The sequence below is a fragment of the Terrapene carolina genome, unplaced genomic scaffold, assembly GCF_002925995.2.
Source record: "Terrapene carolina triunguis isolate 2854851 unplaced genomic scaffold, T_m_triunguis-2.0 Scaffold675, whole genome shotgun sequence".
Taxonomy (NCBI): domain Eukaryota; kingdom Metazoa; phylum Chordata; order Testudines; family Emydidae; genus Terrapene; species Terrapene triunguis.
In genome coordinates this window covers 678,135-703,411 of record NW_020665026.1, presented here as the reverse complement: position 1 = coordinate 703,411, position 25,277 = coordinate 678,135, and the positions used below count along the sequence as shown (strand labels likewise).

Sequence of the window (25,277 nt, the reverse complement as noted above, 5' to 3'; positions counted from 1 at the left end):
TGGGCCGCATGCAATACTACCTCTATGGCCCTGGGGATGTCACATGGGCCGCAGCTCTGCGCTGATTGGGCTGCAAGTTGAGAACCACTGATCTAGGGCCTAGCAATTCTTGGCCTCTCTGAGGCAGACACTGTATTAAAAGATGCTGTCTAGACAGGTCACAGGTTTGGTCTACACTTGATTGTGGTTTTATATGTCCCAAATCATGCGGATGGTTCACTTTCAGCTTGGACAGTGAGAGTAGCCTGGATAATTACACTTTGTGGCCCAGTGGCTCCGGCACTGGACTGGGACCCAGGAGCCCTGGTTCTATTCTCCACTTTTCCATAGACCTGCTTTGGACATGTCAGCTCTGTGCCTCAATTTCCCCTCCCACTCCACATGTTCTCTGGTGCAGAGTCTCACTAGATGTCTGTGTAGCATGCAGCAAAATGAGGGGCCATTGGTATCAAAGAAACAAAGTAATTGAATTAGTCGGTTGCATTTCGTGATTCTCACACCCCAAGCACAAAACGCCTGCATTTGAATTAAAAGCCAAATTAAACTTTTTTTTTTTTTTTTTTAAACTGCGACTAAAACTGCCCGACAGAGCCCTCCTCGCACCTATGGAAATGCAGGTACTTACAAAGCTTATCTCGGTCTCTTGCACGTCTTCAAAATGTTCTGTCAGTTCTGAGGAGCGTTCTGTTACGGAAGGCCCTGCGGAGCCGCTGGGGAAACAGAAAAGGGACACCTATGAAGCTATTTCTTCTAAATAAGCCTTCAAAATTCTTTGTGCCCCTTTGGGTTTCCTAATATGCCCACAGTAATATCCAAGCGATGTATAAAGCATCTCTTAGCCACACGTGAGATGTTCCTGACTCATTAGCCACCTTGGCATGTGTAATTGAAAAGATTGCACCAGGAAAAAAAAAAAAAACCCCACCCACCCCAAAGTGACTGTGCCAGTCTGGAATCCAGGTTTCTCCTCCCTGTCCCACAAGAGTGCTGTGATGTGTTTCCTTTCCCACATTCCACATGGGTGCTGCAGAGATTTTTATTCAAAAAAAGAACTGCCCTCAATCACGGACTCGAACTGAGGGGAGTTTCAGGCAAGCAGATGAGGCCCACCGCTGGGTGTTGACTCATTTAGGGAAACGCAAAGAGAGGCCAATTTATGTCACGTTTCCATTCTACAAACATTCCATCCCTAGTGTTTACTCAGTTGGAGCAGTCAGCTTCCCTTCCCTGGTTTTAATTGCTCTGTTTATTGTGTAAACGTGTATCTTTTAACACTAGAGGAGAATGCTTATGGTTCAGATAAACCAATGGCTCCTCTTTACAAGCACAGTGGTTTTCAACCTTCTTTCATTTGCGCACCCCTAAAAAATTTCAAACGGAAGCACAAACCCCATTGGAAATCTTAGTCTGCAGATCCCCGGGGGGGGTCTGCGGACCACAGGTTGAAAACCCCTGCCCTAGCACGCTGCTGTTACGTAAATAAATACTCCTAGCTGGAAGCCATTTCAAAGAGACGATAAAGCAGGGGTCGGCAACCTTTCAGAAGTGGTGTGCCGAGTCTTCATTTATTCACTCTAATTTAAGGTTTTGCGTGCCAATAATACATTTTAAATGTTTTTAGAAGGTCTCTTTCTATAAGTCTATAATATATAACTAAACTATTGTTGTATGTAAAGTAAATAAGGTTTTTAAAACGTTTAAGAAGCTTCTTTTAAAATTAAATTAAAATGCAGAGTCCCCCGGTCTGGTGGCCAGGACCCAGGCAGTGTGAGTGCTGCTGAAAGTCAGCTTGCGTGCCGCCTTTGGCACACGTGCCATAGGTGGCCTACCTCTGCGATAAAGTGACATAATGGGCTAGAGCAGTGTTTCTCAACCTTTTCAAAATGGCAATCCCTTATTCAAAGTCAAAAATTTTCATGATCCCCTAACATTTACAATAAAATAAGTAGTTGCACCAATGGCAAGTCTCTGATTTGCATGTGTGCTTCAAGAGACTGACAAGACTGGACCTTGAAAAGGGTCAGGGTGCATGGGGAGTGGGGGAGGCGATGCACTGGTTTCCAAACTGGGCCTCCCCACCCCTCCCACCTAGCAATACAGGACGGGCAGTGTGGGCATGATCTCCTGACTCCACTTCACGACCCAAAGGTTGGAATCCATGAAGTAGATAAAGGGAAAGTTCAACCTGGTGAACACGGATTTCACACAGTACCGTGTGTTACACAGGCCAGGAGACGCTAGTCACATTATAGTCACCGTCTTAAAGAAAGAGTTGTGATTGCATAAGGAAAGCCACATGCTGCTAATGCACCCAGGGCTTGTTGTTTGCTTCCAGCAGGCTACACCTTGTCATCTGGTGCTGCATGCATCATCGGCGGGGTACGAAATGCATAGAGCTGTCAAACCACGAGGTGGAGGACAATGGTCGGTACATGGAAAGTGGTCACCCTGCAAAGCTAGGACCTCTGCTCAATAATCTTCTGTTCACTCACATTCAGCAGACTGGAGACACTGGAGTCCTTGTGTTTGGACACAGAGGGTACCACACATCTTTCCTGCCTAGATTAAGCCTCACCTATTTGAGTGGTTACTCAGGGCTGAACTAGCTACATCCTCTGCGGAGCTTTCTGAGCTGTGAACTTCCAGTCCCACTGACCTACACAGAGATTAAAAGGAGAGACCCTCAGCTGGTGAATACAATGCTCCAGACACTGATTTTACAAAGAGGGGAAAGTCTGGTGATAACCCACAAGTTTGCGTTTTAAAATTAAGAAAGGATATCCTAATTTTAAGGTCATTTATTTAGTGCCACCGAATCCAGCAAAGGGATGAAGAGAAGTCCCCCACCTAAAGCCATGAGGAAGGTCAACCTATGAAACTCATTGCCACAGGATGCCAATGAAACACTATGGCTGAATAATTTATACTTTATTTAGCAGCACTGTTCGGGGAATCTCAACGTTCTTCACAAAACAATATGAGAGTCAATGGCAGAGATGGGTCTAGATACACAGGGGAGTCCTAACTCCTAGCCCCATTCTCTTCTGGACTGACCCCTCTTTTCATCTGAGGTTATACAGCGTATAAACTGACCCCCACGTATCTCAGGGAGACAGTCTCCTTCCCACCTGCACAGCACTACAGCTTGCTTTGAAGCATCAGGTATTGGTTACAGCAAAAGGCAGGACACCAGATTTAATGGCTCAATGGCTTGATCCAGTGTGGCAAGCCTACTCTGTCATGAGTGTTGGCCCAGGGGCTCCATACACAGAAGGCTGTGCAGGGACAGCCACACGTCAGTGGCAGGCTCCCGGGGTTTGGCTTCACCCCTCACAAAGGCAGGCAGGATTTGCAGTAAGCACACGCTAACAGCGTGGTATTGCTTACATTGCTCTGAGGGGTGCATCTTCTTCAGTGCAGACTGTGCACAGTTAGAGGCATATAGCAACACTCCACAGGAGGGGAAGTGGCTGTGCTGCAAACCAGAGACTGGAGTAGTTCTTTCAACCTGATATTGCAAAATAGGGGGCCCATCCCCTTGTGTTTAGAACTTAAGTACAGAACAAATTAGTGCCTTTCCTGTCTTGGTCTTCACCCTCACCTATTGGAGCGGAAGTTGAGAATTGTTCTAATTGTAGAGTTTTCAGACTTGTGAACTTGAACTCCCACTGACCTACACAGAGATTACAAAGGTGAAACTCCACACTGAGTGGTAAATACAAAGCCACAGGCTTGCTGACTCTATAGAGAAGGAGAAACTGTGGTTTAATTTCATGTAAACAATTACTATAGTTATGAAACTACCTCAGTGCTAGTCTATTAATACAGTGCAGTGGGATTTGAACACAAGACTAAGACCCTTGCTGTAGCAATCTGTCCTCACTTGTATCTATGGGAGGTTAGAGAAAAGTAATTGCATCTCATGATTGCTTGCAGGGGTCAGGAAGGAATTGCTTTATCCATGTGTAGTGTTGCCCCATTGGGCAAGTGTATTAATGGATGGGTGCGGGAGGGAAGGGTGTTTCCTTCCCGTAAAAAAAACAATAAATGTTCACAGGATTCCAGATTTGATGGACCAGTGGGATTAATCCAGCAAGGCAAATCCTATGGATGCTGGGAATAATATGTCATGCAAGGATGACACCATACCCGTCTGATGAAGAGGGCATTCACCCATGAAAGCTTATGCTCCAATACATCTGTTAGTCTATAAGGTGCCACAGGACTCTCTGTTGCTTTTTACAGATCCAGACTAACACGGCTACCCCTCGGAGACTTGGCACCATACCCAGAAGGCATTTATCGTTCCACTTTCTGGTTTACAGCAACCTTGGTGCATTTGCAGCTTGGTGCAAGCACCCACTATGTTACATGGTATTACATTACATATGATGAATTCCCTAGATGCAGACCACTTATAGCCTTTGAACAGTAAAGGGGCATATGGCAAGTTGGACAAGTGGTCCTACTAAAAACAGGCTACTAAGTACTTCATCTACAGACAGTAGAAGTCAAAACTCCTTTTAGAACTGAAGAGGTTTCAGGCAAAGCATGATCCTCGCCCTCACCTATTTGAGCAGATGGCAGGACCTGTTCTAGCCAAACCCTTTGGCGCGGTTTCAGATTTGTGAACTCCCACTGACCTAAGCAGAAATTAAAGGAGAGAGACCCTCAGTGGTGAGTCAAAAAAAAAGCCTCAGACATGCTGACTTTATTGAAAAGGAGAAGATCTGGTTTCGGATCCCTATAAAGCAGCGTGTGGGAGACGGGCAAATTATAGATTTGTAATCCAGTTCTGGCCCACCGGTTCAGGACAGAACAAAAATCAGATGTTGGGCTGGGTTTGTGACATTCTGCAGTCAGACTATGATTAATGAGGACAGAATGTTTCTGATCACTTGGGATATGAGAAATTAGCATCAGAGCAGCTGTGTGCTTCCACGATCCAGACTGCCCCCCCTTACAGCCCCTCCTATTCTCTACCAATCTTACCCCTTTTGCAACAAACAAAAGATTCAAGGGGGTCCTTTCGTTGCTTCCTTACAGCTGTCTCTGCGCATTCATCTCCTAGCAGATGCACTTTTAAAACTCATTTTCTTTTGGCCTCATTTTCAGAGGGGTTAAGCACCTATAATTCTACTGGAATCCATGAGAGCTGCAAGAGCTCAACACCTCTGGGGGGAAAAAAATGAAGTAAATTCTATCAACCCTGCTTGCTACTATGCTAGTGTTCTCCTGCATGTCTTTTTAAGTGACATTTCACCAAATCACCTACTGTAAAAGATTTCAAATGATCAAGTAAAAAAAAATCAAAGCTGCTACACAGTTCAAGCAAGGAGCTAGAAGGCCAACAAGACTTACAAAGCAGAGGATGCAACACTACCTTGTCTTCAAACACAACACTGCATGTTAATGGTGTTACAATGACCCCTTGCGCTGATGGTACTGAACCTGTCTGGCATGGGACGACTGCTCAAAAGACACATAGTTTGACAAGCATGCCAAAAAATGAACACTCCATGAAAGCAGCAGGCATCTGCCCTGTGACTGATGTGTTCGAAAGCAGGGTATCCCAGCCTGCAGGCAGCAGTGGCCTCCCACGCACTGTTGTGATTAATGGAGAGGTACCTGTTGGCTGGAGAGTTAAGGCCTCCACTGCCCAACGAAGAAGTGGACAAGGTTGTTGCTATGGAATCACTGTTAGCTTCGTCTACTGGAGGAGTTCTGGGAAGGAGATCAGGGCGACCAAGATGCGAACCTGCAGGAAGAAAAGAACAGATAGCTCGGTCATCAACATAATGAATAGCATCCCCTGGCATGAGCAGCAATAACTGATCATTTGCCAAGATCTTCTGTAGCCAATGCTGCAAACTACACAACAGAATGGTCCAGTCCAGCACGTTTGGTATCCATTCTTAAGAGAACCCATCTCTTTGTGATACAGTCTCTGTACTAACATTTCCATTAACACGCTGGCAGGGCATGATCCATAGGGAAGGAGATCAAAGCTCAAGACATCACTTAGGCCAATTACATAGGACTTACCATACTGGATTGGACCAGAGGTCCAATCAGTCCAGTTTCCTGTCTTTATACAGGCCAATACTAGATGCTTCAGAGGAATGGGGTAACAACGCTACTGACATGGGATAATCCACCCCTGACCAGATTAGGTCTCCTCCCGACCTCTAAGAGTTAAAGACAGTCTTAAGCCCTGAAGCCTGAGGTTTAAAATCCCTTCCAGAATTTGTTACGAAAACAAGAATATCCAGTTGTAATTCATATAGATGTCCAATCCCTTTTTGCTTCTTGTTAAATTAGTTCTTGATCTCATTCACTTCCTGTAGCAGTGAGTGCCACAGGCTAAGTATACATTATGTGGAAAAAAGTCTCTTTACTGTTCCACCATTAATGCACCACAAGGTTGGCAGGTCCCCAGTGGGCTGAGAGAGACATTTCATGAAAGTCTGACAACTCCTCTAGGCCTGCTGAAGACACCTCAGAATGCCACACCCTTTGAGCTACGCAATATATTAATGGCTGCATCTGAGTCCTGGTAGCTGCGATTAGATCTGTGATCCCAGGATAGATCTTTAGCAAGCTTGCAGACTGACAGCGTCTATTGAATGTCCCCACAGTCTCATCAGTGGAGGTCTTTGATCACAAAAATCTGGGCTGAACCAAGCTTCTTTTGCTGTTCTTTTTTTTTAAAAGGAAAGCAATTCCTGTCATCTGGGTTTTCTAGCATAGGCACCAACCTTGCTCCACATCTGCTTCTGCCGTTACTTGTGCTTTAGTTTCACACGATGCATGCGATTGGTAAGGGACTCCGCCCTGACCCGTCCTCCGAGGAACAGTTGTGCCAGACCGGCTCTTTTTAGAAGGAGAAAGTTTTACTTGAAGACAAAAGCAAAGAAAGATCTTACTTAATATCACCTTTTCCAGAAAACAAAACAAAAAAAAAAAACAGAATCTTACATAGCAACATCCATAACCTTCCCCATTATTTAATGAGAAAGTGTTGCACTCAGAAGAAAGCCAATGGATGAAAGACCCTCCCCTACGAGTTGTCAGTCACGTTCTGTGGGGCAGAAAGATGTACCAGTAACCCTGACACAGCACAAGTTTCCTACTGATCAGAGGCACCTCCATTCATTCTCTCCACTGACTATGACAGCCTCCCAGGAACCCACCTGTGAAGAGATACTTACATGGTATTTTCTTGAATGCAATGTTGCACATGAATCGTTGAAATCTTTCTGCATAGAAGCTGGGCCTATGCACAGACACAGTGTCCTAAAAACATCCAAGGGACAAAAGTTACACATGTAACTAGGGATAAGCAGAATTCTAAGACAACATGGGTTTCTTTTAGAGTAGGTTTACATTTGAAACAAGTATGGTCTCACTATATTAAAGGCATCTTTATAAATGGTGTATAAACAATTAATAAAGTGATTAATAGCTGCTGAAAGCATGAATAGTATGTTATAAACACATCAGTAGAAGGCATTATAGATGGTTATAAGCAAGCTATTAACTTGGACTAACCATCGACTATGCATTTATTAACATCTATCAATCATTTGTTGATCTTTATAAAATGTACTTTTAATATAAGGTGTGACCACAGATACTACTTTAAAATATATATTTCTACACACACAATTATCTGTTTGATGGGACACCTGGTTTGAAAATACTGCTATCAGGTAATTTAAGAGCCCCAGGATAACATTCTTGCCACTTACCCCATCATGCACCAATGCTTTCCATGAGTGCTCCAACTTCTTAACGAATCTGAGAAGCGAGATTTGAAAGTAGTGAACAGACCATAGTAATTTTCAAATTTAGGCTTTGCAATCACGATTAGTAAATTACGTTCATTGCTGCAGTTTGGCTTCTTAACATTGACAGATAAAACAGAAATGCACCTTTTTCCTAAAGCCAAAGTAAATTTACAGACTAGTTAAAAGAATCTAAACATTCAGTAGCAGTTTTATTCTTCTGGGGGGAGATTTTAAGAGGCACCAATGGCAGTGAGATAACGCTCATTGACTTCTAATGATAAAATGTAAATTTTTTTTTTTTTTTTTTTTTTAAGTTAGCTAGAATTCCCAGCCAGCTGGAACTAGGGGTGTGGCAGCACCTCCGGGCTTGAAGTGGTTTCCATCATATTCAGGGTTTACAGTTTGGTTCAATGGCTCTTAGCACCCCCCACTATACAAACTGTCCCAGCACCCGAGGCTATGCGCCAACTCGACACCAACACTACAAACATCTAAGCAAAGTCATAAAACTATTTTTCCATTCCAGAGGGAAGAGGCGCTATCAGTAATTTTAACCTACCACCTATTTTTCTCTGCCACTTCCTGCACACTCCCTTCAGCATAATCACCAAGGCTAAGAAAAACCTGGCCTGTAAGAGCCAGTCTGTACTCTGACACCAAATAAATGAGGGATACAAGGTCCAGAGGAGCATGTGGGGATTTCAGCCTATGAAATATATGTCAAGGAAATGGGGCAATAAAACTAAAAACTGCTTGTAGTCTTCAGTAAACAAGCCATAGAGTCTCAGACTGTTGCAACCAAACAGGGCCAATTTTATTACTGGAGGTTTATTTTATCCACTGTTGACAACATACAGGGTCATGTAAAGGCTCTTACCTGTAGGACTGTAGCACATCGATGATACCAATATATAAAAGCAGTCTTTCCCCCTTTGAATTCCGGGCTGGAATGCCTCCCATTCTAGAAAATAAAAACAGGAAGCATGAGATTCGCAGGCTTTACCCTGATCAAAACGTTTTCACTCTACACAACTCAGCCTTGCATGGGTTAAACGTTAAGTGGATTAACGAGTGGCAACATGCAGAGAACACCTATTGCTGAGCTGACAAACTCTAGTGAAGACAAATCAGAGCTAAATGCTAAGTCAGTAAGTTACCAAAACATAATAATAAGAGCTTATCCCTGTTTTCTGTACATTTGTCTATTTTACTGAAACTGGGGGCTGGTTAATTGATAACTGACCACTTTGAGAAGAATCCAAGAAACCCTGGAGTATCTGGTGCTGGCCACTGTTAGAGACAGAAGTTCAGGTCTGATCCGCTATAGCGATTCCTATGATCCGCGGAGGCGATACTTAATGTTTAGGGGTTTGAGTACAGCTTCCACGTGTGGTACAGACACATTAATCCTCACATATCCCCGTGAGGCTGGCAAGCATCTGGCTTTCGCAGGTCAAGGAAGCAGAGGCACAAAGGACTTTAGTGACATGCTCGCAATAAGGAACTGAAACCAGAACTCAGGAGTCCTGAATCCCAAGCCTCAGGCTCAGCCCTACATCATACTCCTGCCATAGTGCTTTGGCTCTGTGATCCATACTTGGTACCTAAAAATCACATCTTCCTTATCAATCCTTGGATTTTACCCCATCGGCTCTAAGTATGAACTGGCCATGTTAATCTGAACGATCAAAGCAGACATACTGGTCGTCAGTCTCTATGGTGCCGCCTCGCCGGGCCTCTCCTCGGATAGACTCCATAGCAGTGGAGTAGAGAGCTTTTTGGGTAGCTGGCCTTCGCGTGTCCGACTGGGCCGTCCCATCCATTATCGCACGCTCTCTCAGTGCCTGATCAATGTTATGGACAGCCACAAGCAAACTATAATCCATGATTTTAAAACTCTGCAGAACCTGGACGGAAACAAAGTCAATATGGCATCATTTACGTTTTGCATGAATGGTTAAACTATTCCAGTTTTATGCATGCACGGAGTATTTTTGCTTAGTGTTCTGAAAATACCAAGGGGATGGCATCTATATAAACACTTTGTGATCTTCACCCACAGATAACAATGAGCAGCTTTACAAAGGAAAGTAAAATATCAGTATCTTTCTTCTACAGACAGGGCAACCGGGAAAACGTTTACACACCAGATCAGTTGCAGGCACAGAACTCAGGTCCTCTGACTCTCAGTCCGGAGTCCTATCCGCTGGACCACACAGCTGCTCTAAAATTAGGACTCCTCCTACTGTAAGGGTACGTCTATACTACCCGCCGGATCGGCGGGTAGTGTTCGATGTATCGGGGATCCATTTATCGCGTCTCGTCTAGACGCGATAAATCGATCCCTGAATCGACGCCTGTACTCCACCTCGGCAGGAGGAGTAAGCGGAGTCGACGGGGGAGCCGCGGCGGTCGACTCGCCACTGTGAGGACGGCCAGGTAAGTCCAACTAAGATATTTCGACTTCAGCTACGCGAATAGCGTAGCTGAAGTTATGTATCTTAGTTCCAACAAACCCCCACCCCGTGTAGCCCAGGCCTTAAAGTAGTAAGACATTATTGGGTGGGGAGCATAAATCTGACTGCTCAGGGGGACGGGGGCGGGAAGACTGCACCATATCCCTCTAGATTACTGATTTGAATTTGAGGTGTCAAAGATTGACTGGATCACGATAGTGGAGTTCTCTGGGTCAGAATTGAGTTGTAGGGGGAGGGCAATGTTTGGAGGGGGTGACTGCATTGCAGCTGCCTGGGCTGTGCCTTTCTGGGGGACAGAGGACTCAATTCTAGCACCTGTCACTTAAAAACGGCACCGCAGAATTATCCAGCCTGTAGACACACAAGGAAAAAAAAAAAAACAGGGCAAATGCCAGGCCTAAAAAGCTTTACAATGACCCTGGGGTACACACGTTTCAAAAGGCATGAAGCTAATCCACAGAGAAGGGGGGAAAAAAAAATCGGTCTCAATTCAGCTCGTCTCACCCGTCACTCACCAAACAATCTCTCTGTAGTGTTTTGCATAAGGCATTGTACATATCAGAGTCTAGGAACAGGCCATCGGGGATGTCCTGCATAAAATCCAGGTCTTTGTATGTCGGGAAGACCTTCTCCCGCTCCTTCTGGGATGCTCGACGTTTATAGGTGGAGCCTTTCAAGTCATACTTGAGGTGCATTTTCACAGAGCGGGGCAGCAGGTTGTTCATCACTACGATGCGGATGTTCTTCCCTCCGGCCTGCACGCAGTACAGGCCATAGAACTTAGGCAGCAGTGTCCGAGGATTCTGATTCAAGTTCTAAATGCCCAAAGACAGAAGACAGAACTTCAGAGTCCGGGTGACTCCCTAAATTCAGGGTGGCTAGCTATTTGCTCTTTACCGGTGCATCTGAACCAAAGCAACCCTGTCTGGGATCCAAAGTGATGATCAGCAAAGCAACAAATCAGGGATGGGTGAACTTGGGGCATAGATAGCTAACTCTAGGGTAAGAAAGGTTTTCTCTGCAAAACGGAACGTGTCTGATGCAGCTGTTGCACAAAGAAGAAATTTGCATCTTCATCCACACAATTATCTGCCAGAGCCCATCTGTGGCAGCCAGCAGGGAAAAGGAGGATTTTTGTGCTTAGTCTTTTAGTTTGCCACTCCCTCCTCAAGCTAGGCTCTTGCCAGATCTAATGCTAAGCAAGATAGGGGTGGGTGCACACTGGAATAGGAGACCCCCTATAACTCTGGTGGTTGCAGAAACTAGCATGGGTCCAGTTTCCCAGCCTAGTAATATGGGCATGGGTAGGTAAGAAGAGGTCTTAACCAATGCATATATTAAGAATCCCAAGCCAGGGACAAACTCCAATATCCTGGCCAAATTCCCACTCAGGGAGGCAGTTTGTAAAGCACTCTGGGACCATCTGCCATCTCTAGTGGGATTATATATTGTATGTCGGGGCGGGATCGGATTTTGTTCTAGGACTAGCAGGGCCCATTGATCTATTTATAATCACATTTTTAGTCTCTTTAGACAGACACTCAGAGGCCCTGGAACACGGGCATGTTAAATTTAAATAACAAAGTAGTGTTTGTTGGCCAGCACTGATGAAACAAAGAGAATGGTCCAGAAGGGGGGAAAGGAAATAAGGAACTTTGCTAGTCTTTGCATATCATGGGTATGAGCTTCTCACACAAACACTGACTGAGCAGACACACACTTAGCTATTCAACCACAAAGAATCTAGCAGTGCAAGCCTGAATGCTGGGTGGGTCCCTTCAAGGGATACAGGCACTCTTCAAACCAATCCAAATGGGAAGGTCTGGCACAAACCTCCCGGTGCAGGCCCAAAGAGCTCCAACAGTCTCTCTTAGTCACATGCAGGAGGGTGTATCAGTATTAGCCAGCAGAGGCAAAATGGAGTTGACCAACCCAAAGGGCTCAGGTCCAGCTTTTCAGAGGTGCTGAGCATCTGCCCCTGCAGCGAATGGGAGTGGAATGTGCTCAACAGCTCTGAAAATACGGCCTTGAGACCAGAGGTTAACCTGCCGCACAGCGTGTGACCTGCCAGCTACGACGATATTCTCAAGTTTATGCCATTAGAGAAACATCATTACAACCCACACAGAAAGGTCACTTACCATATAGTAACCCGGCAGCAGCTTCTGCAAGAACTCGGCTTCTTTGTGCTGAACTGTTTTAATGATGAACTCATCATCACTGGATACGTAGAAGAGGGAACCACTGGCCCCGGAGTTGGAGAGCTCAATGAGCGGCTCACTGCAGAGCGAGTACTGAAGGGAGGTGAATTAAAAAGCAAAGGCATAAGATAAACTAGTAACAAAGCACAGGCATCTTTATCGAAGTTACAGCTAACGGGCCAACTCAAGGGTCTGAGTACGTAGAAATGGGGTCATTACACATCCGCATATGTGCCTTCGCAAAGCACTTTGAGCCACTCCAGTGAACAGCAGCATCGTATATGCCCACAAGCAGATAAATATGCAATTCAGTATATAGACTGGTTACTAGTTCATTAAGTTAGATAAACTAGAGATGTTTTACGAGCATAGCAAGTCACGGCACAGCTTTTAGAGTCGGGGAAGCATCCAGCATGACTGTCTCTGGAATCTGTGGCCCTCAGGTTAGTGCTTTTTCGTGTCCATAACTTTGTGCTAGAACATGTCTTGTTTGGAGAGATTACAGGTAGGCATGGAGATGTAGTTATAAGCCTGTGATGTCTCAGCAGCTTTGCTCCCTCCCTCCCTTTGGGTTGTTCGCTATTAGTAATTATTTGTATTAGCACAGCACCTAGGAACTCGAATCAAAGACCAAGACCCCGCTGGGTTAGTGCAGTTGCTTGCTACGTAAAGGAATGGTTTGGTTCCTTCCTGAAACTACTGGCCCATTGACCGGCTAACGGGCAACATATTCTGGCCAACCATGGGGCCCTATAAGCAAGGATCACACCTAATTTGTATAAAATAGAGGTAAGAACTGCTGCATCCTGCTCTAATACAGTGGCACAACTGCAGAGATTACCTGGCCCAGTGTGCACAACTCCATTTTGATTCTAGTAGCCTGCTCTCCACATCAAAGACGGGAGCTGCACAATAGAATTCTGTGGGCTGCATTTGGCCCTGTGAATTCTGTGGGCTGCAGGTGCTGCTTTGGCCCCCCCTGGGTTAAAGCAGTGGTTTCAAGGGAGCTAGGAGTGTCTCATGTGCCGGAGAAGCACAATCAGGATGGAATTGGTACAGGACTCTGTATGGACGTTCAGACTATGCTGCTGTCAATCTGACAGTCAGACCAGGCAGGTCTCATTAGCTCCACTCCAGAACATCAGCCAATAGTCATCAGAAGGGTCAAGAGATCCCAACAAGGATAAATACTAATCTGCCCACATTGGGCAATTGGGGATCGGGCTGATGGCTGTAAGTGCAGTCCTGGCCAAGGGCTTTTTCTTGGTAAACTTTAATAAATAAAGGCAAACCCCAAGAAGGGGGTGAAGCTGAGACAACATCCATTGGTGTGCGCATGGTGTTAGGAGTGGGACCGGATAGAGGCAATTTACACTGGGGAAGAAGGGAAAAATCAAGTATGACAAATAACACTGGCTTCCCCAGTGACTTACCAGATAGTCATCTGGCCGTATTCCAAACAGTTCCCGGAAGTAGCGAAATGCTACAGGAGCATAGGTTTTAAACCGGAAGTCATTGTAGTGATGAGCTGGGGTCAGGTTACTCCCTTCACTGTGTGGGAGGGGAACGGGTAGTTAGAAATACACACAGTACTTTTAAAGGCCTCTTTTAAAAAATAAAGAAGGACCACCCCAAGGCAATTTTCTACAACCCCCAAAAACAAAACACCTTAAATCAGTGATTCTCAACCTATTTACCATTGTGGGCTGCATCCAATACTACCTGTATGGCCCTGAGGATGTCACATAGGCCGCAGCTCTGTGCTGATTGGGCTGCAAGCGGTGGGCTGCAGGTTGAGAACCGCTGCCTTAAATGCTCTTTCATTAACCCTCGCATGCCTCAGAGCTCCAGCAGGTATTTTTCTATCATATATAATGCAAGAACAATCATTGTTAAATGCTTGCTCTAATGGAAAGGTTGAGTAATATCTAAAATTAGGGGCTGAGTTGCATTCTGTTGTGTGGTTGCCATATCAACAAGTGCAGAACTAGCCACTATACTATTGAGTGCTTTAGCGATGCCTGTACATGTCTTAGGGAGCTTATCTGGAATCAGTGTTGCTTTCTTCTCTTAACACCCTAACCTACAAGTAAAGTAACAGTACTAGCTCATAACTCACAGGAAGACTCATCTCAGAGTGGATAACCTTAAGTAAAAGCATTTCACAGAGCAGCAAGAAAGCGCTCACCTTGGGAAGAAAATACTTTCTACTACATAGAAGTCTTGCATGAGAACATCTCGCTCTGGTTTGGTGCTCAAGCTTCCCACTGTGTGGGTGATGCCCAGTTGAATGGCACCTTTCAAGGCCGATGACGTAGTCTGGAGGGGAGAAGGAAACAGGAAGTCAAATATCTCTGACATGGAGCAGCAGATTCCAAATTGGAACAGAAGGGGTTAAATGGATGACTGTCTTCAAGGGAAAAAAAACAAAAACAAAAAAACCGGCTCCAATTTAAACTAGCATCCTTCCAGCAGGCACTGACTAGATAGTATTTTGTACCCATAAATCCTGGTTTCCTTTCTTTGCTTCTCTCTAGCTGGCTAACTTAGGGTATGTCTACACTTACCCGGTAGTTCGGCGGCGAGCGATCGAACTTCTGGGTTTGACTTATCGCGTCTTGTCTGGACGCGATAAGTCGAACCAGGAAGTGCTCGCCGTCGACTGCGGTACTCCAGCTAGACGAGAGGAGTACCACAGAGTCGACGGGGGTGCCTGCCTGCCGCGTGTGGACCGAGGTGAGATCGAACTAAGGTACTTCGAACTTCAGCTACGTTATTCACGTAGCTGAAGTTGCGTACCTTAGTTCGAATTGGGGGGTTAGTGTAGACCAAGCCTTAGTCTTTGGCTGCTTTCTTTCATGTCAATCTGCTCTATGGGAAAGATTCTCAACCTATTTACAACTTATCACCGAGCAGCAAGATCATCACATGAAAGGGATCCTGTTTCCAGAATATTTAAGCTGCTGCCAAACTAAGGTGACAAGGGCTCCATATTCCACTCATCTGAAGCGCAGAGCATATAAGACTAGCTTCTGCCATATACACCGCTACCCCGATATAACGCGACCTGATATAACACAAATTCGGATAGAACGCGATAAAGCAGTGCTCCCGGGGGGGGGGGGGGGGGGGGGGGCGGCCGGGGGGGGCAAAGCAAGTTCGACATAACATGGTTTCACCTATAACACGGTAAGATTTTTTGGCTCCCGAGGACAGCGTTATATCAGGGTAGAGGTGTATTAGGGATGGGGATACCTCTACATCCCTGACAAAGCCCTAACAATCCTTCTTCTCATTTTATCCCCATTCTGCAGCATTGCTACCCCAGAGGGCTTGCACTGTAGCTACCATCCACCTGGCCTTATGAAGACTGGATTTCACCTCCTTCCAAGGTGTTCATTTCCACTCCTTACAACGACCGGAGTGGTGGCTATTGAACAGCAAAGTACTCTCTTTCCTCTGGGAAGCAGACAAGTATGGTATCTGTGCATCATCTCAATCTCCCGAGACCTAGGTTTGCATGATCAGAAGGCCGCGGCATAGACTCTGGTCTTCCTCAAGGCAATGCAGAGTCCCACCACGGAGCTAGCCCTCAAAATAACCTAACCCCACAGAATGCACACTTGTGGGTTTCAACCCTCTATTCTCACCCTCTCATCCTACTCCTTTGCTAGGCTTGTGGCTCATAAGCAATAAGAGGAGCCTTGGCAGAATTCACTGATTTTTGTTTTTTAAACACAATGTTGACTGTAATAACAGTGTTTATTTTTAAGCATTTGTTAAGACTTGTGTCAATTTAAAAATGGATAAAAATAGGAAAAAGTGCTTAAAGCCATCATTTTGCACAACTGTGAACATGTAAATGTTCACAGTTGTGGGAAATTATTTAGGGGGAAGTCAGACAATTATTTAATGACCGTAGATGTTGCGATTCAAACAGTTTAAGCTTTGCCAGCGTCAAAACACAAACTGTCACCACAGAGAAAGCAAATATCCTTCAAAATCAAACTCTAATCGGTTCTCAAGCGGCATTTTTCTTTGCCTAGCTGGACTTTCGACCAGTGATGGAAATATGTGTGTCAGTTTGTGTGTGCAGGGTGAAACTGAGGTTTACCGATAAAAACCTGATCCTTCCAAGCCTAACTAACAGCTGGTCATTACAGTTTTAAAAACAAACCGTAGCTTCGCTGCTGTGGCTTCTGCATAAAATTGTCCAAGAACAATGCAGTATTATATTCCTGTGGCAGCTATTTACAAACATCAAGAATCTGCTAGTCTGCTCATGTCTACAGAACACGCGATTTTGTCTTAGGCCATTAACACTTGCTTATATCCAGCTTGTTCTATGTGGTCATGAATCTTCCAGGATGACGCAGATAAGATCTGTTTGACAACTACCAAAGTTACATGGTCTGTGTCAATTCCCTGTCTATAACACATAAGCCCACTGCAAAGGTTGTTAAAACTATGGTGGAACAGGTGCAAGTTGTTTACATACAAGGCAACTGAACCTAAAACAAAATCCTGAGCAGGTGACTCAGTAGGTGGTGTTCTTCTGACAGTCAGTATTTGGTTCAATACCCCAGCTAGATGCCAAGGGACACTGTGCATCTAATAAGACGTCCTGATGACTTGGTCATTTAAGATCAAGGTATGTTGTGAAAGATAGAATTTAACCTTGATGACTAGGCCAGATTCCAATTTGCGTAAGTATGTTTTGGCTTCCCTAGATTTCCCCTCCATTGCTTCTAAAATGAATGCTCTGGCTTTCATTTGAGTATCTACAAAATCTTTCTAAGATGAACAAACATATTCTCCATTTATTATTAATCAGGTTTATTACAGTAGCACCTAAGGGCCAACCAAGAATGAGGCCCCACTGTGCTAGGCACTGTACAAACTCAGAAATAAAGAGCTTATTATTTAAAACAGACAGATGCAAGGTGGGGAAGAAGTAGAACACACCAGCAGAGTGGACAGCGTGATGGCAGCAAGCAGGTTAGTTCCATTATTTTTTTGGGAGTGGGTTTGATTAGGAGAGGATCAGCTAATGGAAAGAAAAGGGAAGGGGGTGAGCTGGACAGAGCAGAAGGTAAATGGAGATGGAGTAAGAGATCTGTCCAAGGTCACACAGTAAGTGACAGAACTGAGAACAGAACTCAGGTTTTCCTTGATTCCATCCGGTTTTAGACCACTTCATGGCATCCCTCCACTTTCCTTACTAATCAGATCCTGGGATGTGCCCATGTGAGATTTATCACACAATCTGTCTAGGACGTTGGAACAGAGTTCTCCTAAATACCTTTCCTTCTTGCCTTTTAAAATTAATATCACTGAAAAATCCACGCAAGCTCAGCATACTGTTCATACCGAAAAGGTAGTTTCACTTTAAAAGATAAAGAAACTACGAACAACAGCTTGGCAGTGCTGCATTATCTGTGGGTGCAAAGAGCCACAATGAAGTTGCCATTAAGCTGTGTGCATTTTTTTCCCCCTCATCATAAACTGAGCAGTCAGCTGCCTGTTTACAATTGTTTTAACGAAGGGCAGAGAGAATAAATTAATCAACATACTGCCTCAAGGAAAGGAGGGAGAGACATAGCCACAACAACAACTTAAACAAGGAGAGCCTGTCAGTCATTTCCCCATTAGTCCCCCTGTTACCAGTTTCTGGGGCCCCTGCAAACATATTTAAGTGTCTCATCTAATTCCACTTTGGTTGCTGCTTTCTCCCAGCCAGTACTGCTACCTCCTCCTCCTCCTCCACTCAGCATGCTGGGGATACTGGAGATCTGAACTGAGAGCCCCAAGCTTAAACATAGTCAGTCAATTATAGTAAATTAGAGAGACTAGATTCAACAGAAGTGCTGTTTAAGTTCTCTCCCACACACTCAGTTCCCTTATTTTCCAGGTGATCTCTAGAAGCAAACCCCGTCACCAAACAGTATGAGGATATTAAAGCATGGCTGGATTAGAGATTTCAAACGAGAAGCTTCCACTTACATGAAGCGAGAGCTGCTGAAACGCCTCGATCATGCCATTATCCATTTAATCCAGACACGGGAAACCACTCTTGTTGTAAAGCAAGTTGGCACATACTGATGAAGTCCAACAAAAGTTAGTAGCAGGGTCCAAAAATCCCCACATCCATAGGCTGGTTTAAGAAACCAACACACACACACACACACACACACAATCTGCCCTTTGTAAAGCAAATTCCAGCAAAAATCACAATCTGTAGCTGCTATTGTGTCCAGACAGCATAGAGCGCACTCAGTAAACAAGAAGGGTCCTAGGAAGTGTTGCTAATGGGGTAAGGTTTAAAAAATAATCCTGTCTTTAGGAGGCAATGGCAGAGAAGCTACTCCCAAAGCATAAATTCAGCCCTTCAGCCTCTCCAGCCTGCCAGCCTTTGCTCCCACTGAGATCTTCTTTAACGTTTGTCACGCAAGTTACCCAACCTTTTATGCTAAATAGAATGAGTCAGAAACCCTGATGCTCTGGGCAGCATTAATTTAGTGAATAGGAGAATGAAAACAATCAGATTAATTAGGTGAGAGGCACCTACCTTTTTATATGTAGTTTCACCAGTGGAATCTACTCCTCTATGACCTTTCTTTATTGTCTGTGAGCCAGGCTGTCCAGAAGAACCAGACATCTAGGGGTATGGGTGAAGACAAGAACCAAGAAGTTTTAAAAACAAATATCATAGGTGTATATCTCCCCGCCGAGAATCAAGAGGCATATCTACAGAGTATCTCTCAGGGGTAAGCCTATAGAGTTGTAGAATACATTTCTTTTCAACTTCCACCTTTAATACAAAGATGCAGTTTGCAGAAAATTACAGGTCCCAGCGTGCAATGCCAGAAGCTGCTTGGATCAAGATGGAGCATGACACACTGGGACCGGTAGTCTTCATGGGCTGCTTCTGCATATTAATATGGAGGGGGACATTATATGGCCTAACTTCATCTTCAAAATAGCAGAGTGACATTAAAGAACCTTGGAGAGATACTAGCTTCCTGGGAGCTTCCTGCAGACTTGGAATCTAAATAAAGGGGTGGAGGGGACGGTCTTCGCAAAATGCAAGCTAGAGGAGGAAGTTTGGTTCCTGTACAAGGAGAGAGTTTTCAGGTTGCTCTTAGAAGCTTTAATTTCCAGCAGACTGGTCCTGAATGACCTCAGGCTGCAATCAGGCTGCGCTTTCCTTTACTGGCACAACTCATGCCCATGAAGGGTATGGCTATACTGCAATCACACGATAGGACTGCAGCTTGAGCAGACATACTCTAGCTCAGGGGTCGGCAACCTATGGCACGCGTGCCAACGACGGCACGCGAGCCGATTTTTAATGGCACGCTGCTGCCTGCCGGGACTCCAGCGTGCCATTAAAAATCCTGTCCAGCCCGGCCTGCTTTCCTCTGCCCCCGCGGGGGGCAAGGAGCAGAAGCATAGGCGTGCGGATGGGGTGGGCAAATAACCCCACTCTCCCGGCGCGGCAAGCCACGGGGTCTGCGCTTCCGGGCCGGAGCGCCAGGCTGAGTGCAGCAAGCCGCCGGCCCCTCCCCCACCTTCCCCCCCTCTCCTGGAGCCCTGCCGCCGCACGCGCAGTGCTCTGGGGGTCGGAGCTGCGCGCTCCCGCGGAGCAGTGTTTGGCTCCACGGAGAGGCAGACATGCTCCCCGCTCAACCGGAGCCCTGCCGCCGCATGCGCAGCGCTATGAGGGGCGGGGCTGCGTATCTGGCTCTGCTTGGAGCCTCACGGTAAGGGGTCCAGGGCAGGGGGGTTGGATAAGGGGTGAGGGCAGTCAGGGGACAGAGGGCAGGGTGGGTTGGATGGGGGTGGGGTCTCTAGAGGGGGCAGTCAGGGAGCAGGAGGGGTTGGATGGGGCATGGGAGTCCCGGGGTCTGTCGGGGGCGGGGGGTGGATAGGGGTCAGGGCAGGGAGCAACGAGGGTCCTGGGTGGGCAGTTAGGGTGGGGGTGGTCAGGGGAAAAGGAACTGGGGGGTTGGATGAGTCAGGAGTTCTGGGGGTCCTGTCAGGGGGCAGGGTGTGGTTGGATAGGCATGGGAGTCCCGGGGGTCTGTCTGGGGGCGGGGGTGTGGATAAGGGTTGGGGCAGTGAGGGGACAGGTAGGGTCCTAGGGGGGCAGTCAGGGGACAAGGAGCAGGGAGGCTTAGATAGGGAGAAGGGTCCTGGGGGGCAGTTGGGGGCAGGGGTCACAGGAGGGAGTAGTCAGGGGACAAGGAGCGGGGGAGTTGGAAGTTCTGAGGGGGGCAGTCACCCAGCCCTCTGCCCTGACACCCTCCCACACACACACACACACACACACCCAGCCCTCTGCCCTAAGCCCCGCACCCCCCCAGGCCCCTGCCCTGAGCCCTGTACCTCCCTCATACACACCCAGCCCTCTGCTTGACTCCTTCACACACACACACCCGACCCCAGCCCTGACTGGCACCCACACACATACCCAGCCCCCACCTCTGCCCTGACACCTGCACCCCCCCACACACCCCATGCACACACACCCCACCTCCACCCTGAGCTCCTGCACCCCCCCCCATTCCCACCTGCACCCCTCGCATCAAATGGGAGCTGCCCAGGTAAGTGCCCCACACCCAAACCTCCTGCCCCAACCCTGAGCCCTCTCCCTCATTCTAGCTCCTGGCCAGACCCTTCACCCCCAGCCCTGTGCTCAGTGCACTCCCATCCTCAGCTCAGCGCAGAGAGAGGAAGAGAATGGGCCAAAACCAGGGAGAAGGTAGGTACCCATTGTATGTGGGCAGGGCCGGGACCCCAGACTGGCAGCGGGCTGTGCGGATCCGGCAGCCAGGATCCCAGCTGGCAGGAGCCGGCGGATGGAACCCCTGAGGGGCAGTGCCGGCACGGGGTCCCAGCCGCCGGACCCGCACAGCCCGCTGCCGGTCTGGGGTTCTGGCTGCTGGACCCTTGCCAGCCAGGGTCCCGGCCGCAGGCCCCGCTCAGCCCGCTGCCAGCCTAGGTGAACAGAACCCCAGACCAGCAGCAGGCTGAGCGGGCCGGCGGCGTAAGATCAACATTTTAATTTAATTTTAAATGAAGCTTCTTAAACATTTTGAAAACCTTGTTTATTTTACAGTACACCACTAGTTTATTTATATAATATATAGACAGAGCGAGACTTTCTAAACAACATTAACATGTATGACCGGCACGCAACACCTTAACTGAGAGTGAATAACTGAAGACTTGGCACCCCACTTCGGAAAGGTTGCCGACCCCTGCTCTAGCTAGCAGGGGTATTGGGCTTGTACATCTCATGCTCAAGTGCACACGGCCACAACTTCACTGCTCCAGTATCCGAGCTAGCTAGATCAAAGCTAGTAGGTGTGCTCAAGCTGCAATTATACCCTGTGATTGCAGTACAGACATACACTTCGAAGAGTTGAGTCCTTTGAGGAAGTGAGCTAGGTTGGTGGTACAAGTTAATCTAGTTTCTCAGGCAGAGGTGGCAATTTTAGCTGCATCTTGTCTGCACTACTCTATGGGTACGTCTACACTTTGCCTGCCGCCGGACCTGGAGGTAGGCAATCGATGTTCTGGGATCGATTTATCGCGTCTTGTCTAGATGCGATAAATCGATCCCGGAAGTGCTCGCCGTCGACGCCGGTACTCCAGCTCGGCGAGAGGAGTACGCGGCATTGACGGGGGAGCCTTCCTGCCGCGTCTGGATCCGCGGTAAGTTCGGACTAAGGTACTTCGAATTCAGCTACGTTATTAACGTAGCTGAATTTGCGTACCTTAGTCCGAAGTGGGGGGTTAGTGTGGACCAGGCCTATGACCCCTTGGAAACTTGCCTGGGTCATTGTCTTCTGTGTAAACAGCCATTCTGTTGCTCTATAAACTTGAGCTCGGGCTCTGTGGCTTGACATTTATATAGTGTTTTGGTGGCATGGAATCACTTGAAATTCCAGGGCCATTAGGATATAAAAATGGACCCAATTCTCTTATGAGGAACAAAGGCTCACTGATTTCACAAATGAATACACCAGCTCATTGCAGCCTTATAATTGCTTGTTCAGCTCTGTCCCCCGCTTTCCCTTCCAGATTCAAGCCATATACACAGCTCAAAATGCCTAGTTTAATAGAAAGCACCCATTTATGACAGTGCCCAGGGAACAAAGCGCACCAATTTCTCAAGAAGTAACTTACCTCTGAAGTGAATGATTTTTTGAAGGTTGCTGATCCTGTCAAGACAGAAATTTAAGAGACATTTAGCAAAGAAACAGGTTATTATATATTGTAGAAAAAGCCTGACATACTGCTGTGATTTGAATGTTTTAGTGTATCTGAAAAAGCACTGACTCATGTTTGATTTTTCCTCAACTTCTCCTCTTGCTCACAGCACAGGGAAATTTTTCTCAGGCCACAAGGAAATGTCATTCTGCTTACCACACAGCCATCCCAACTTAACTTTGTTTATCTCTTACAGAGTAGCTATTTGCTAGTCTGATCTCTCCTGCTCAGCCAGATTCCAAGAATTTTTTAGCGGTGTATAGAAACTCAGGGCCAAATTCAGACACGGTGTAAGCTGATGCAACTTTATCAAATTCAGTTGAGTTACACCAAGCCTTAATATGGCTCTAACCAACCATTAATTAAAATCACTACATCAAAGACCCAATTTTCATAGTTCAAGCTTTGTGATGCTGCAGTGTCAGCACTTCCATTATAAACTTATTTCCAGGGGTTTTTACAATCACAACATAAATCCTTTGAGTCGAATGTTAAGATTCAGACAATACTAGGGCTCAGTGACAGTGAGGTGATTTACTACTTTTTCCACCTTTTGAGGCCAGGATTCCAGTCCTGTTTCTTGGATACGGGAACAGAAACGGACTCTGGGATCCTGCTCTTTTGTGGATGTTTGTCCAAGCTACAAAACCACCACACAGATCAGCAATACTACTCAGAAACAGCCCAGAACTGCAAAAGCGGACATGCTGCCCGCACATAAAGTGAAGTCATGGGAAAAACTTGCATTTCTTCCTCTTCCTCTACCTGGGACAAACAAAACAAAACAAGACTCCAGCTCCGTGGCAGCACATCCTCCCCAGGTGAGAGCCACAAATACAGTCTGATTAAGCTTATTTCTCAACCATGGCAACCTCAGTCATTCAAAATGGGGGCAAAAGAAAAACTAAGAAGTGTTATGGTGGTAAGAAAACCGCATTTCAGCAAAGGACACAAAGACACTTAAACAGTGAAACTGACCATCCTTCCGAACCATTTATCAAACAATCAAAGCTCCCATTTCAAGAGAGACGAAACAGTGAGCAAAAATAATTCTGTGCTGAAAGCTTTTTACTACCCAAAGTGAGAGGATAGCGGCTGGCTTTTTCAACTTGGTTTTCCACCCCCTCTGTTCTCTCCTTAAGGCAAGAAAGGTGTCATGACAAGTTCTAATTTTTATGTATAAAGTGCCACACATTCAGGAGCTATTCCCTCCTCCTCCCAGTACATTCTGTGCTCTTCATAAAAGTGAGTAATGCACAGCTGTACTCATATGCACTGACTTGCAGCTAGCTGTGCTACGCAAGGCCATAGACCAGTGGCTTACAACCTGTGGTCCATGGACTCCTGAGGGTCCGCAGACTATGTCTAAGATTTCCAAGGGGGTCTGCACTTCCATTCAAAAAATTTTTAGGGGTCCTCAAATAAGGTTGAAAACCATTGCCATAGACCAAAGGCAGTCCGGCTAGCGGGGCAGCCAATTCTGCACATCAGTCGGAGCCATTTGTCCTGGGACATAGGTCCAAGGGCTCAAGTTTCTGCTGCCACTATTCAATTTGGCCAGCTGAACCACTGTGGAGTCAAGGAGGCTCTCAGAGTTTCCATGGGCTTGAAGCCGGAGAAGCCTGCTAGGCTATCACTGTCTGACAGTCCAAGTTAACAGCTTTTGTTCTCCACCCCTGCCCCCAAACAGGAAGTTCTGTCACTACAGAACCAAATGGATCTGAAAGCAAACATATTCCCAGTTGGAAGCTAGCTTCTGTACTTTTCAGTCCTGCTAACAGAAGCCACGCAGCCATAACCCAGTTTTTCAGTATGCTGTTTTAATGAAAAACTGACAGCGCTCCACTCTGTCACCTTGCAGTACAGGTGACTGCTTTGAACAAGGCTTTCCAAACTGTCAATGTCTGGGACATGGTGGTGGAGGAAGCAACTCAGTCATTACAATGCAGCACCTGCTCAGCAACAATTGAGCCCTATTGCCTTTTCAAGGGAGTATTCTGTAAGGATGTAAATCCAATATTCTCTAAAAGTCACACTGAACCAGCAGCACAGCTAGCCCCATCACCTTAGAGATTAGCTATGTCAATAATCAGCCATTCGAACCCTTAAATTCTCTGAGGATTTACCTAAAACTATTTATTCAAAAGGGACAACAAATGAGCCTTTTTATACCTTTCCAATCGCATCCAAGAAACATTAAGCCAAAAAGAGACCCCAAAAAAACAAAAACGCAAATATAAAAAACGTACCACTAACTTTTCACTTATGTAGCACTTCTCAACTGAGGATTCCAAAGGATTTCATATTCGCTTGGCCTCTATACCAAGCTTACTGACCCGGCAAACCGCATACGACAATCTCCAGAAGTTTGAGACCTGGGGCGCACCTGCTGGGGTTTGGGGTTTCAGCCCCGCTCCTGCTGAAGCCCTGAGCCCCGGCACGTGTGCCCCATGGGGCTGAAGCCCTGACACCCCTCTCCCCGCTGAGCCGAAGTCCCTACCCCAACACCCTGCTGCAAGGCAAAGGTCCTC

The 25,277-nt window shown here is 46.4% G+C and overlaps 1 protein-coding gene across 3 annotated transcripts in view; it reads right to left on the bottom strand.

Moving 5' to 3' along the window:
* PIP5K1A (phosphatidylinositol-4-phosphate 5-kinase type 1 alpha) overlaps positions 1–25,277 on the bottom strand; it is a 39,952-nt gene that overhangs the window by 1,032 nt on the left and 13,643 nt on the right. The window contains exons 2-15 of one of the 3 annotated variants that reach the window (XM_029913496.1): positions 22,663–22,697; positions 19,037–19,126; positions 14,657–14,787; positions 13,902–14,019; positions 12,409–12,561; positions 10,783–11,082; positions 9,492–9,697; positions 8,668–8,751; positions 7,752–7,800; positions 7,212–7,296; positions 6,759–6,896; positions 5,629–5,758; positions 2,576–2,656; positions 626–710 (exon numbers count right to left, since the gene is read on the bottom strand). In XM_029913496.1, the coding sequence (XP_029769356.1) occupies positions 626–710; positions 2,576–2,656; positions 5,629–5,758; positions 6,759–6,896; positions 7,212–7,296; positions 7,752–7,800; positions 8,668–8,751; positions 9,492–9,697; positions 10,783–11,082; positions 12,409–12,561; positions 13,902–14,019; positions 14,657–14,787; positions 19,037–19,126; positions 22,663–22,697 (1,685 nt within the window). Of the gene's footprint in view, positions 1–625; positions 711–2,425; positions 2,657–5,628; positions 5,759–6,758; positions 6,897–7,211; positions 7,297–7,751; positions 7,801–8,667; positions 8,752–9,491; positions 9,698–10,782; positions 11,083–12,408; positions 12,562–13,901; positions 14,020–14,656; positions 14,788–19,036; positions 19,127–22,662; positions 22,698–25,277 lie in introns of those variants that run through there. The other 2 variants (XM_026659771.2, XM_026659772.2) reach the window with 2 other exon arrangements.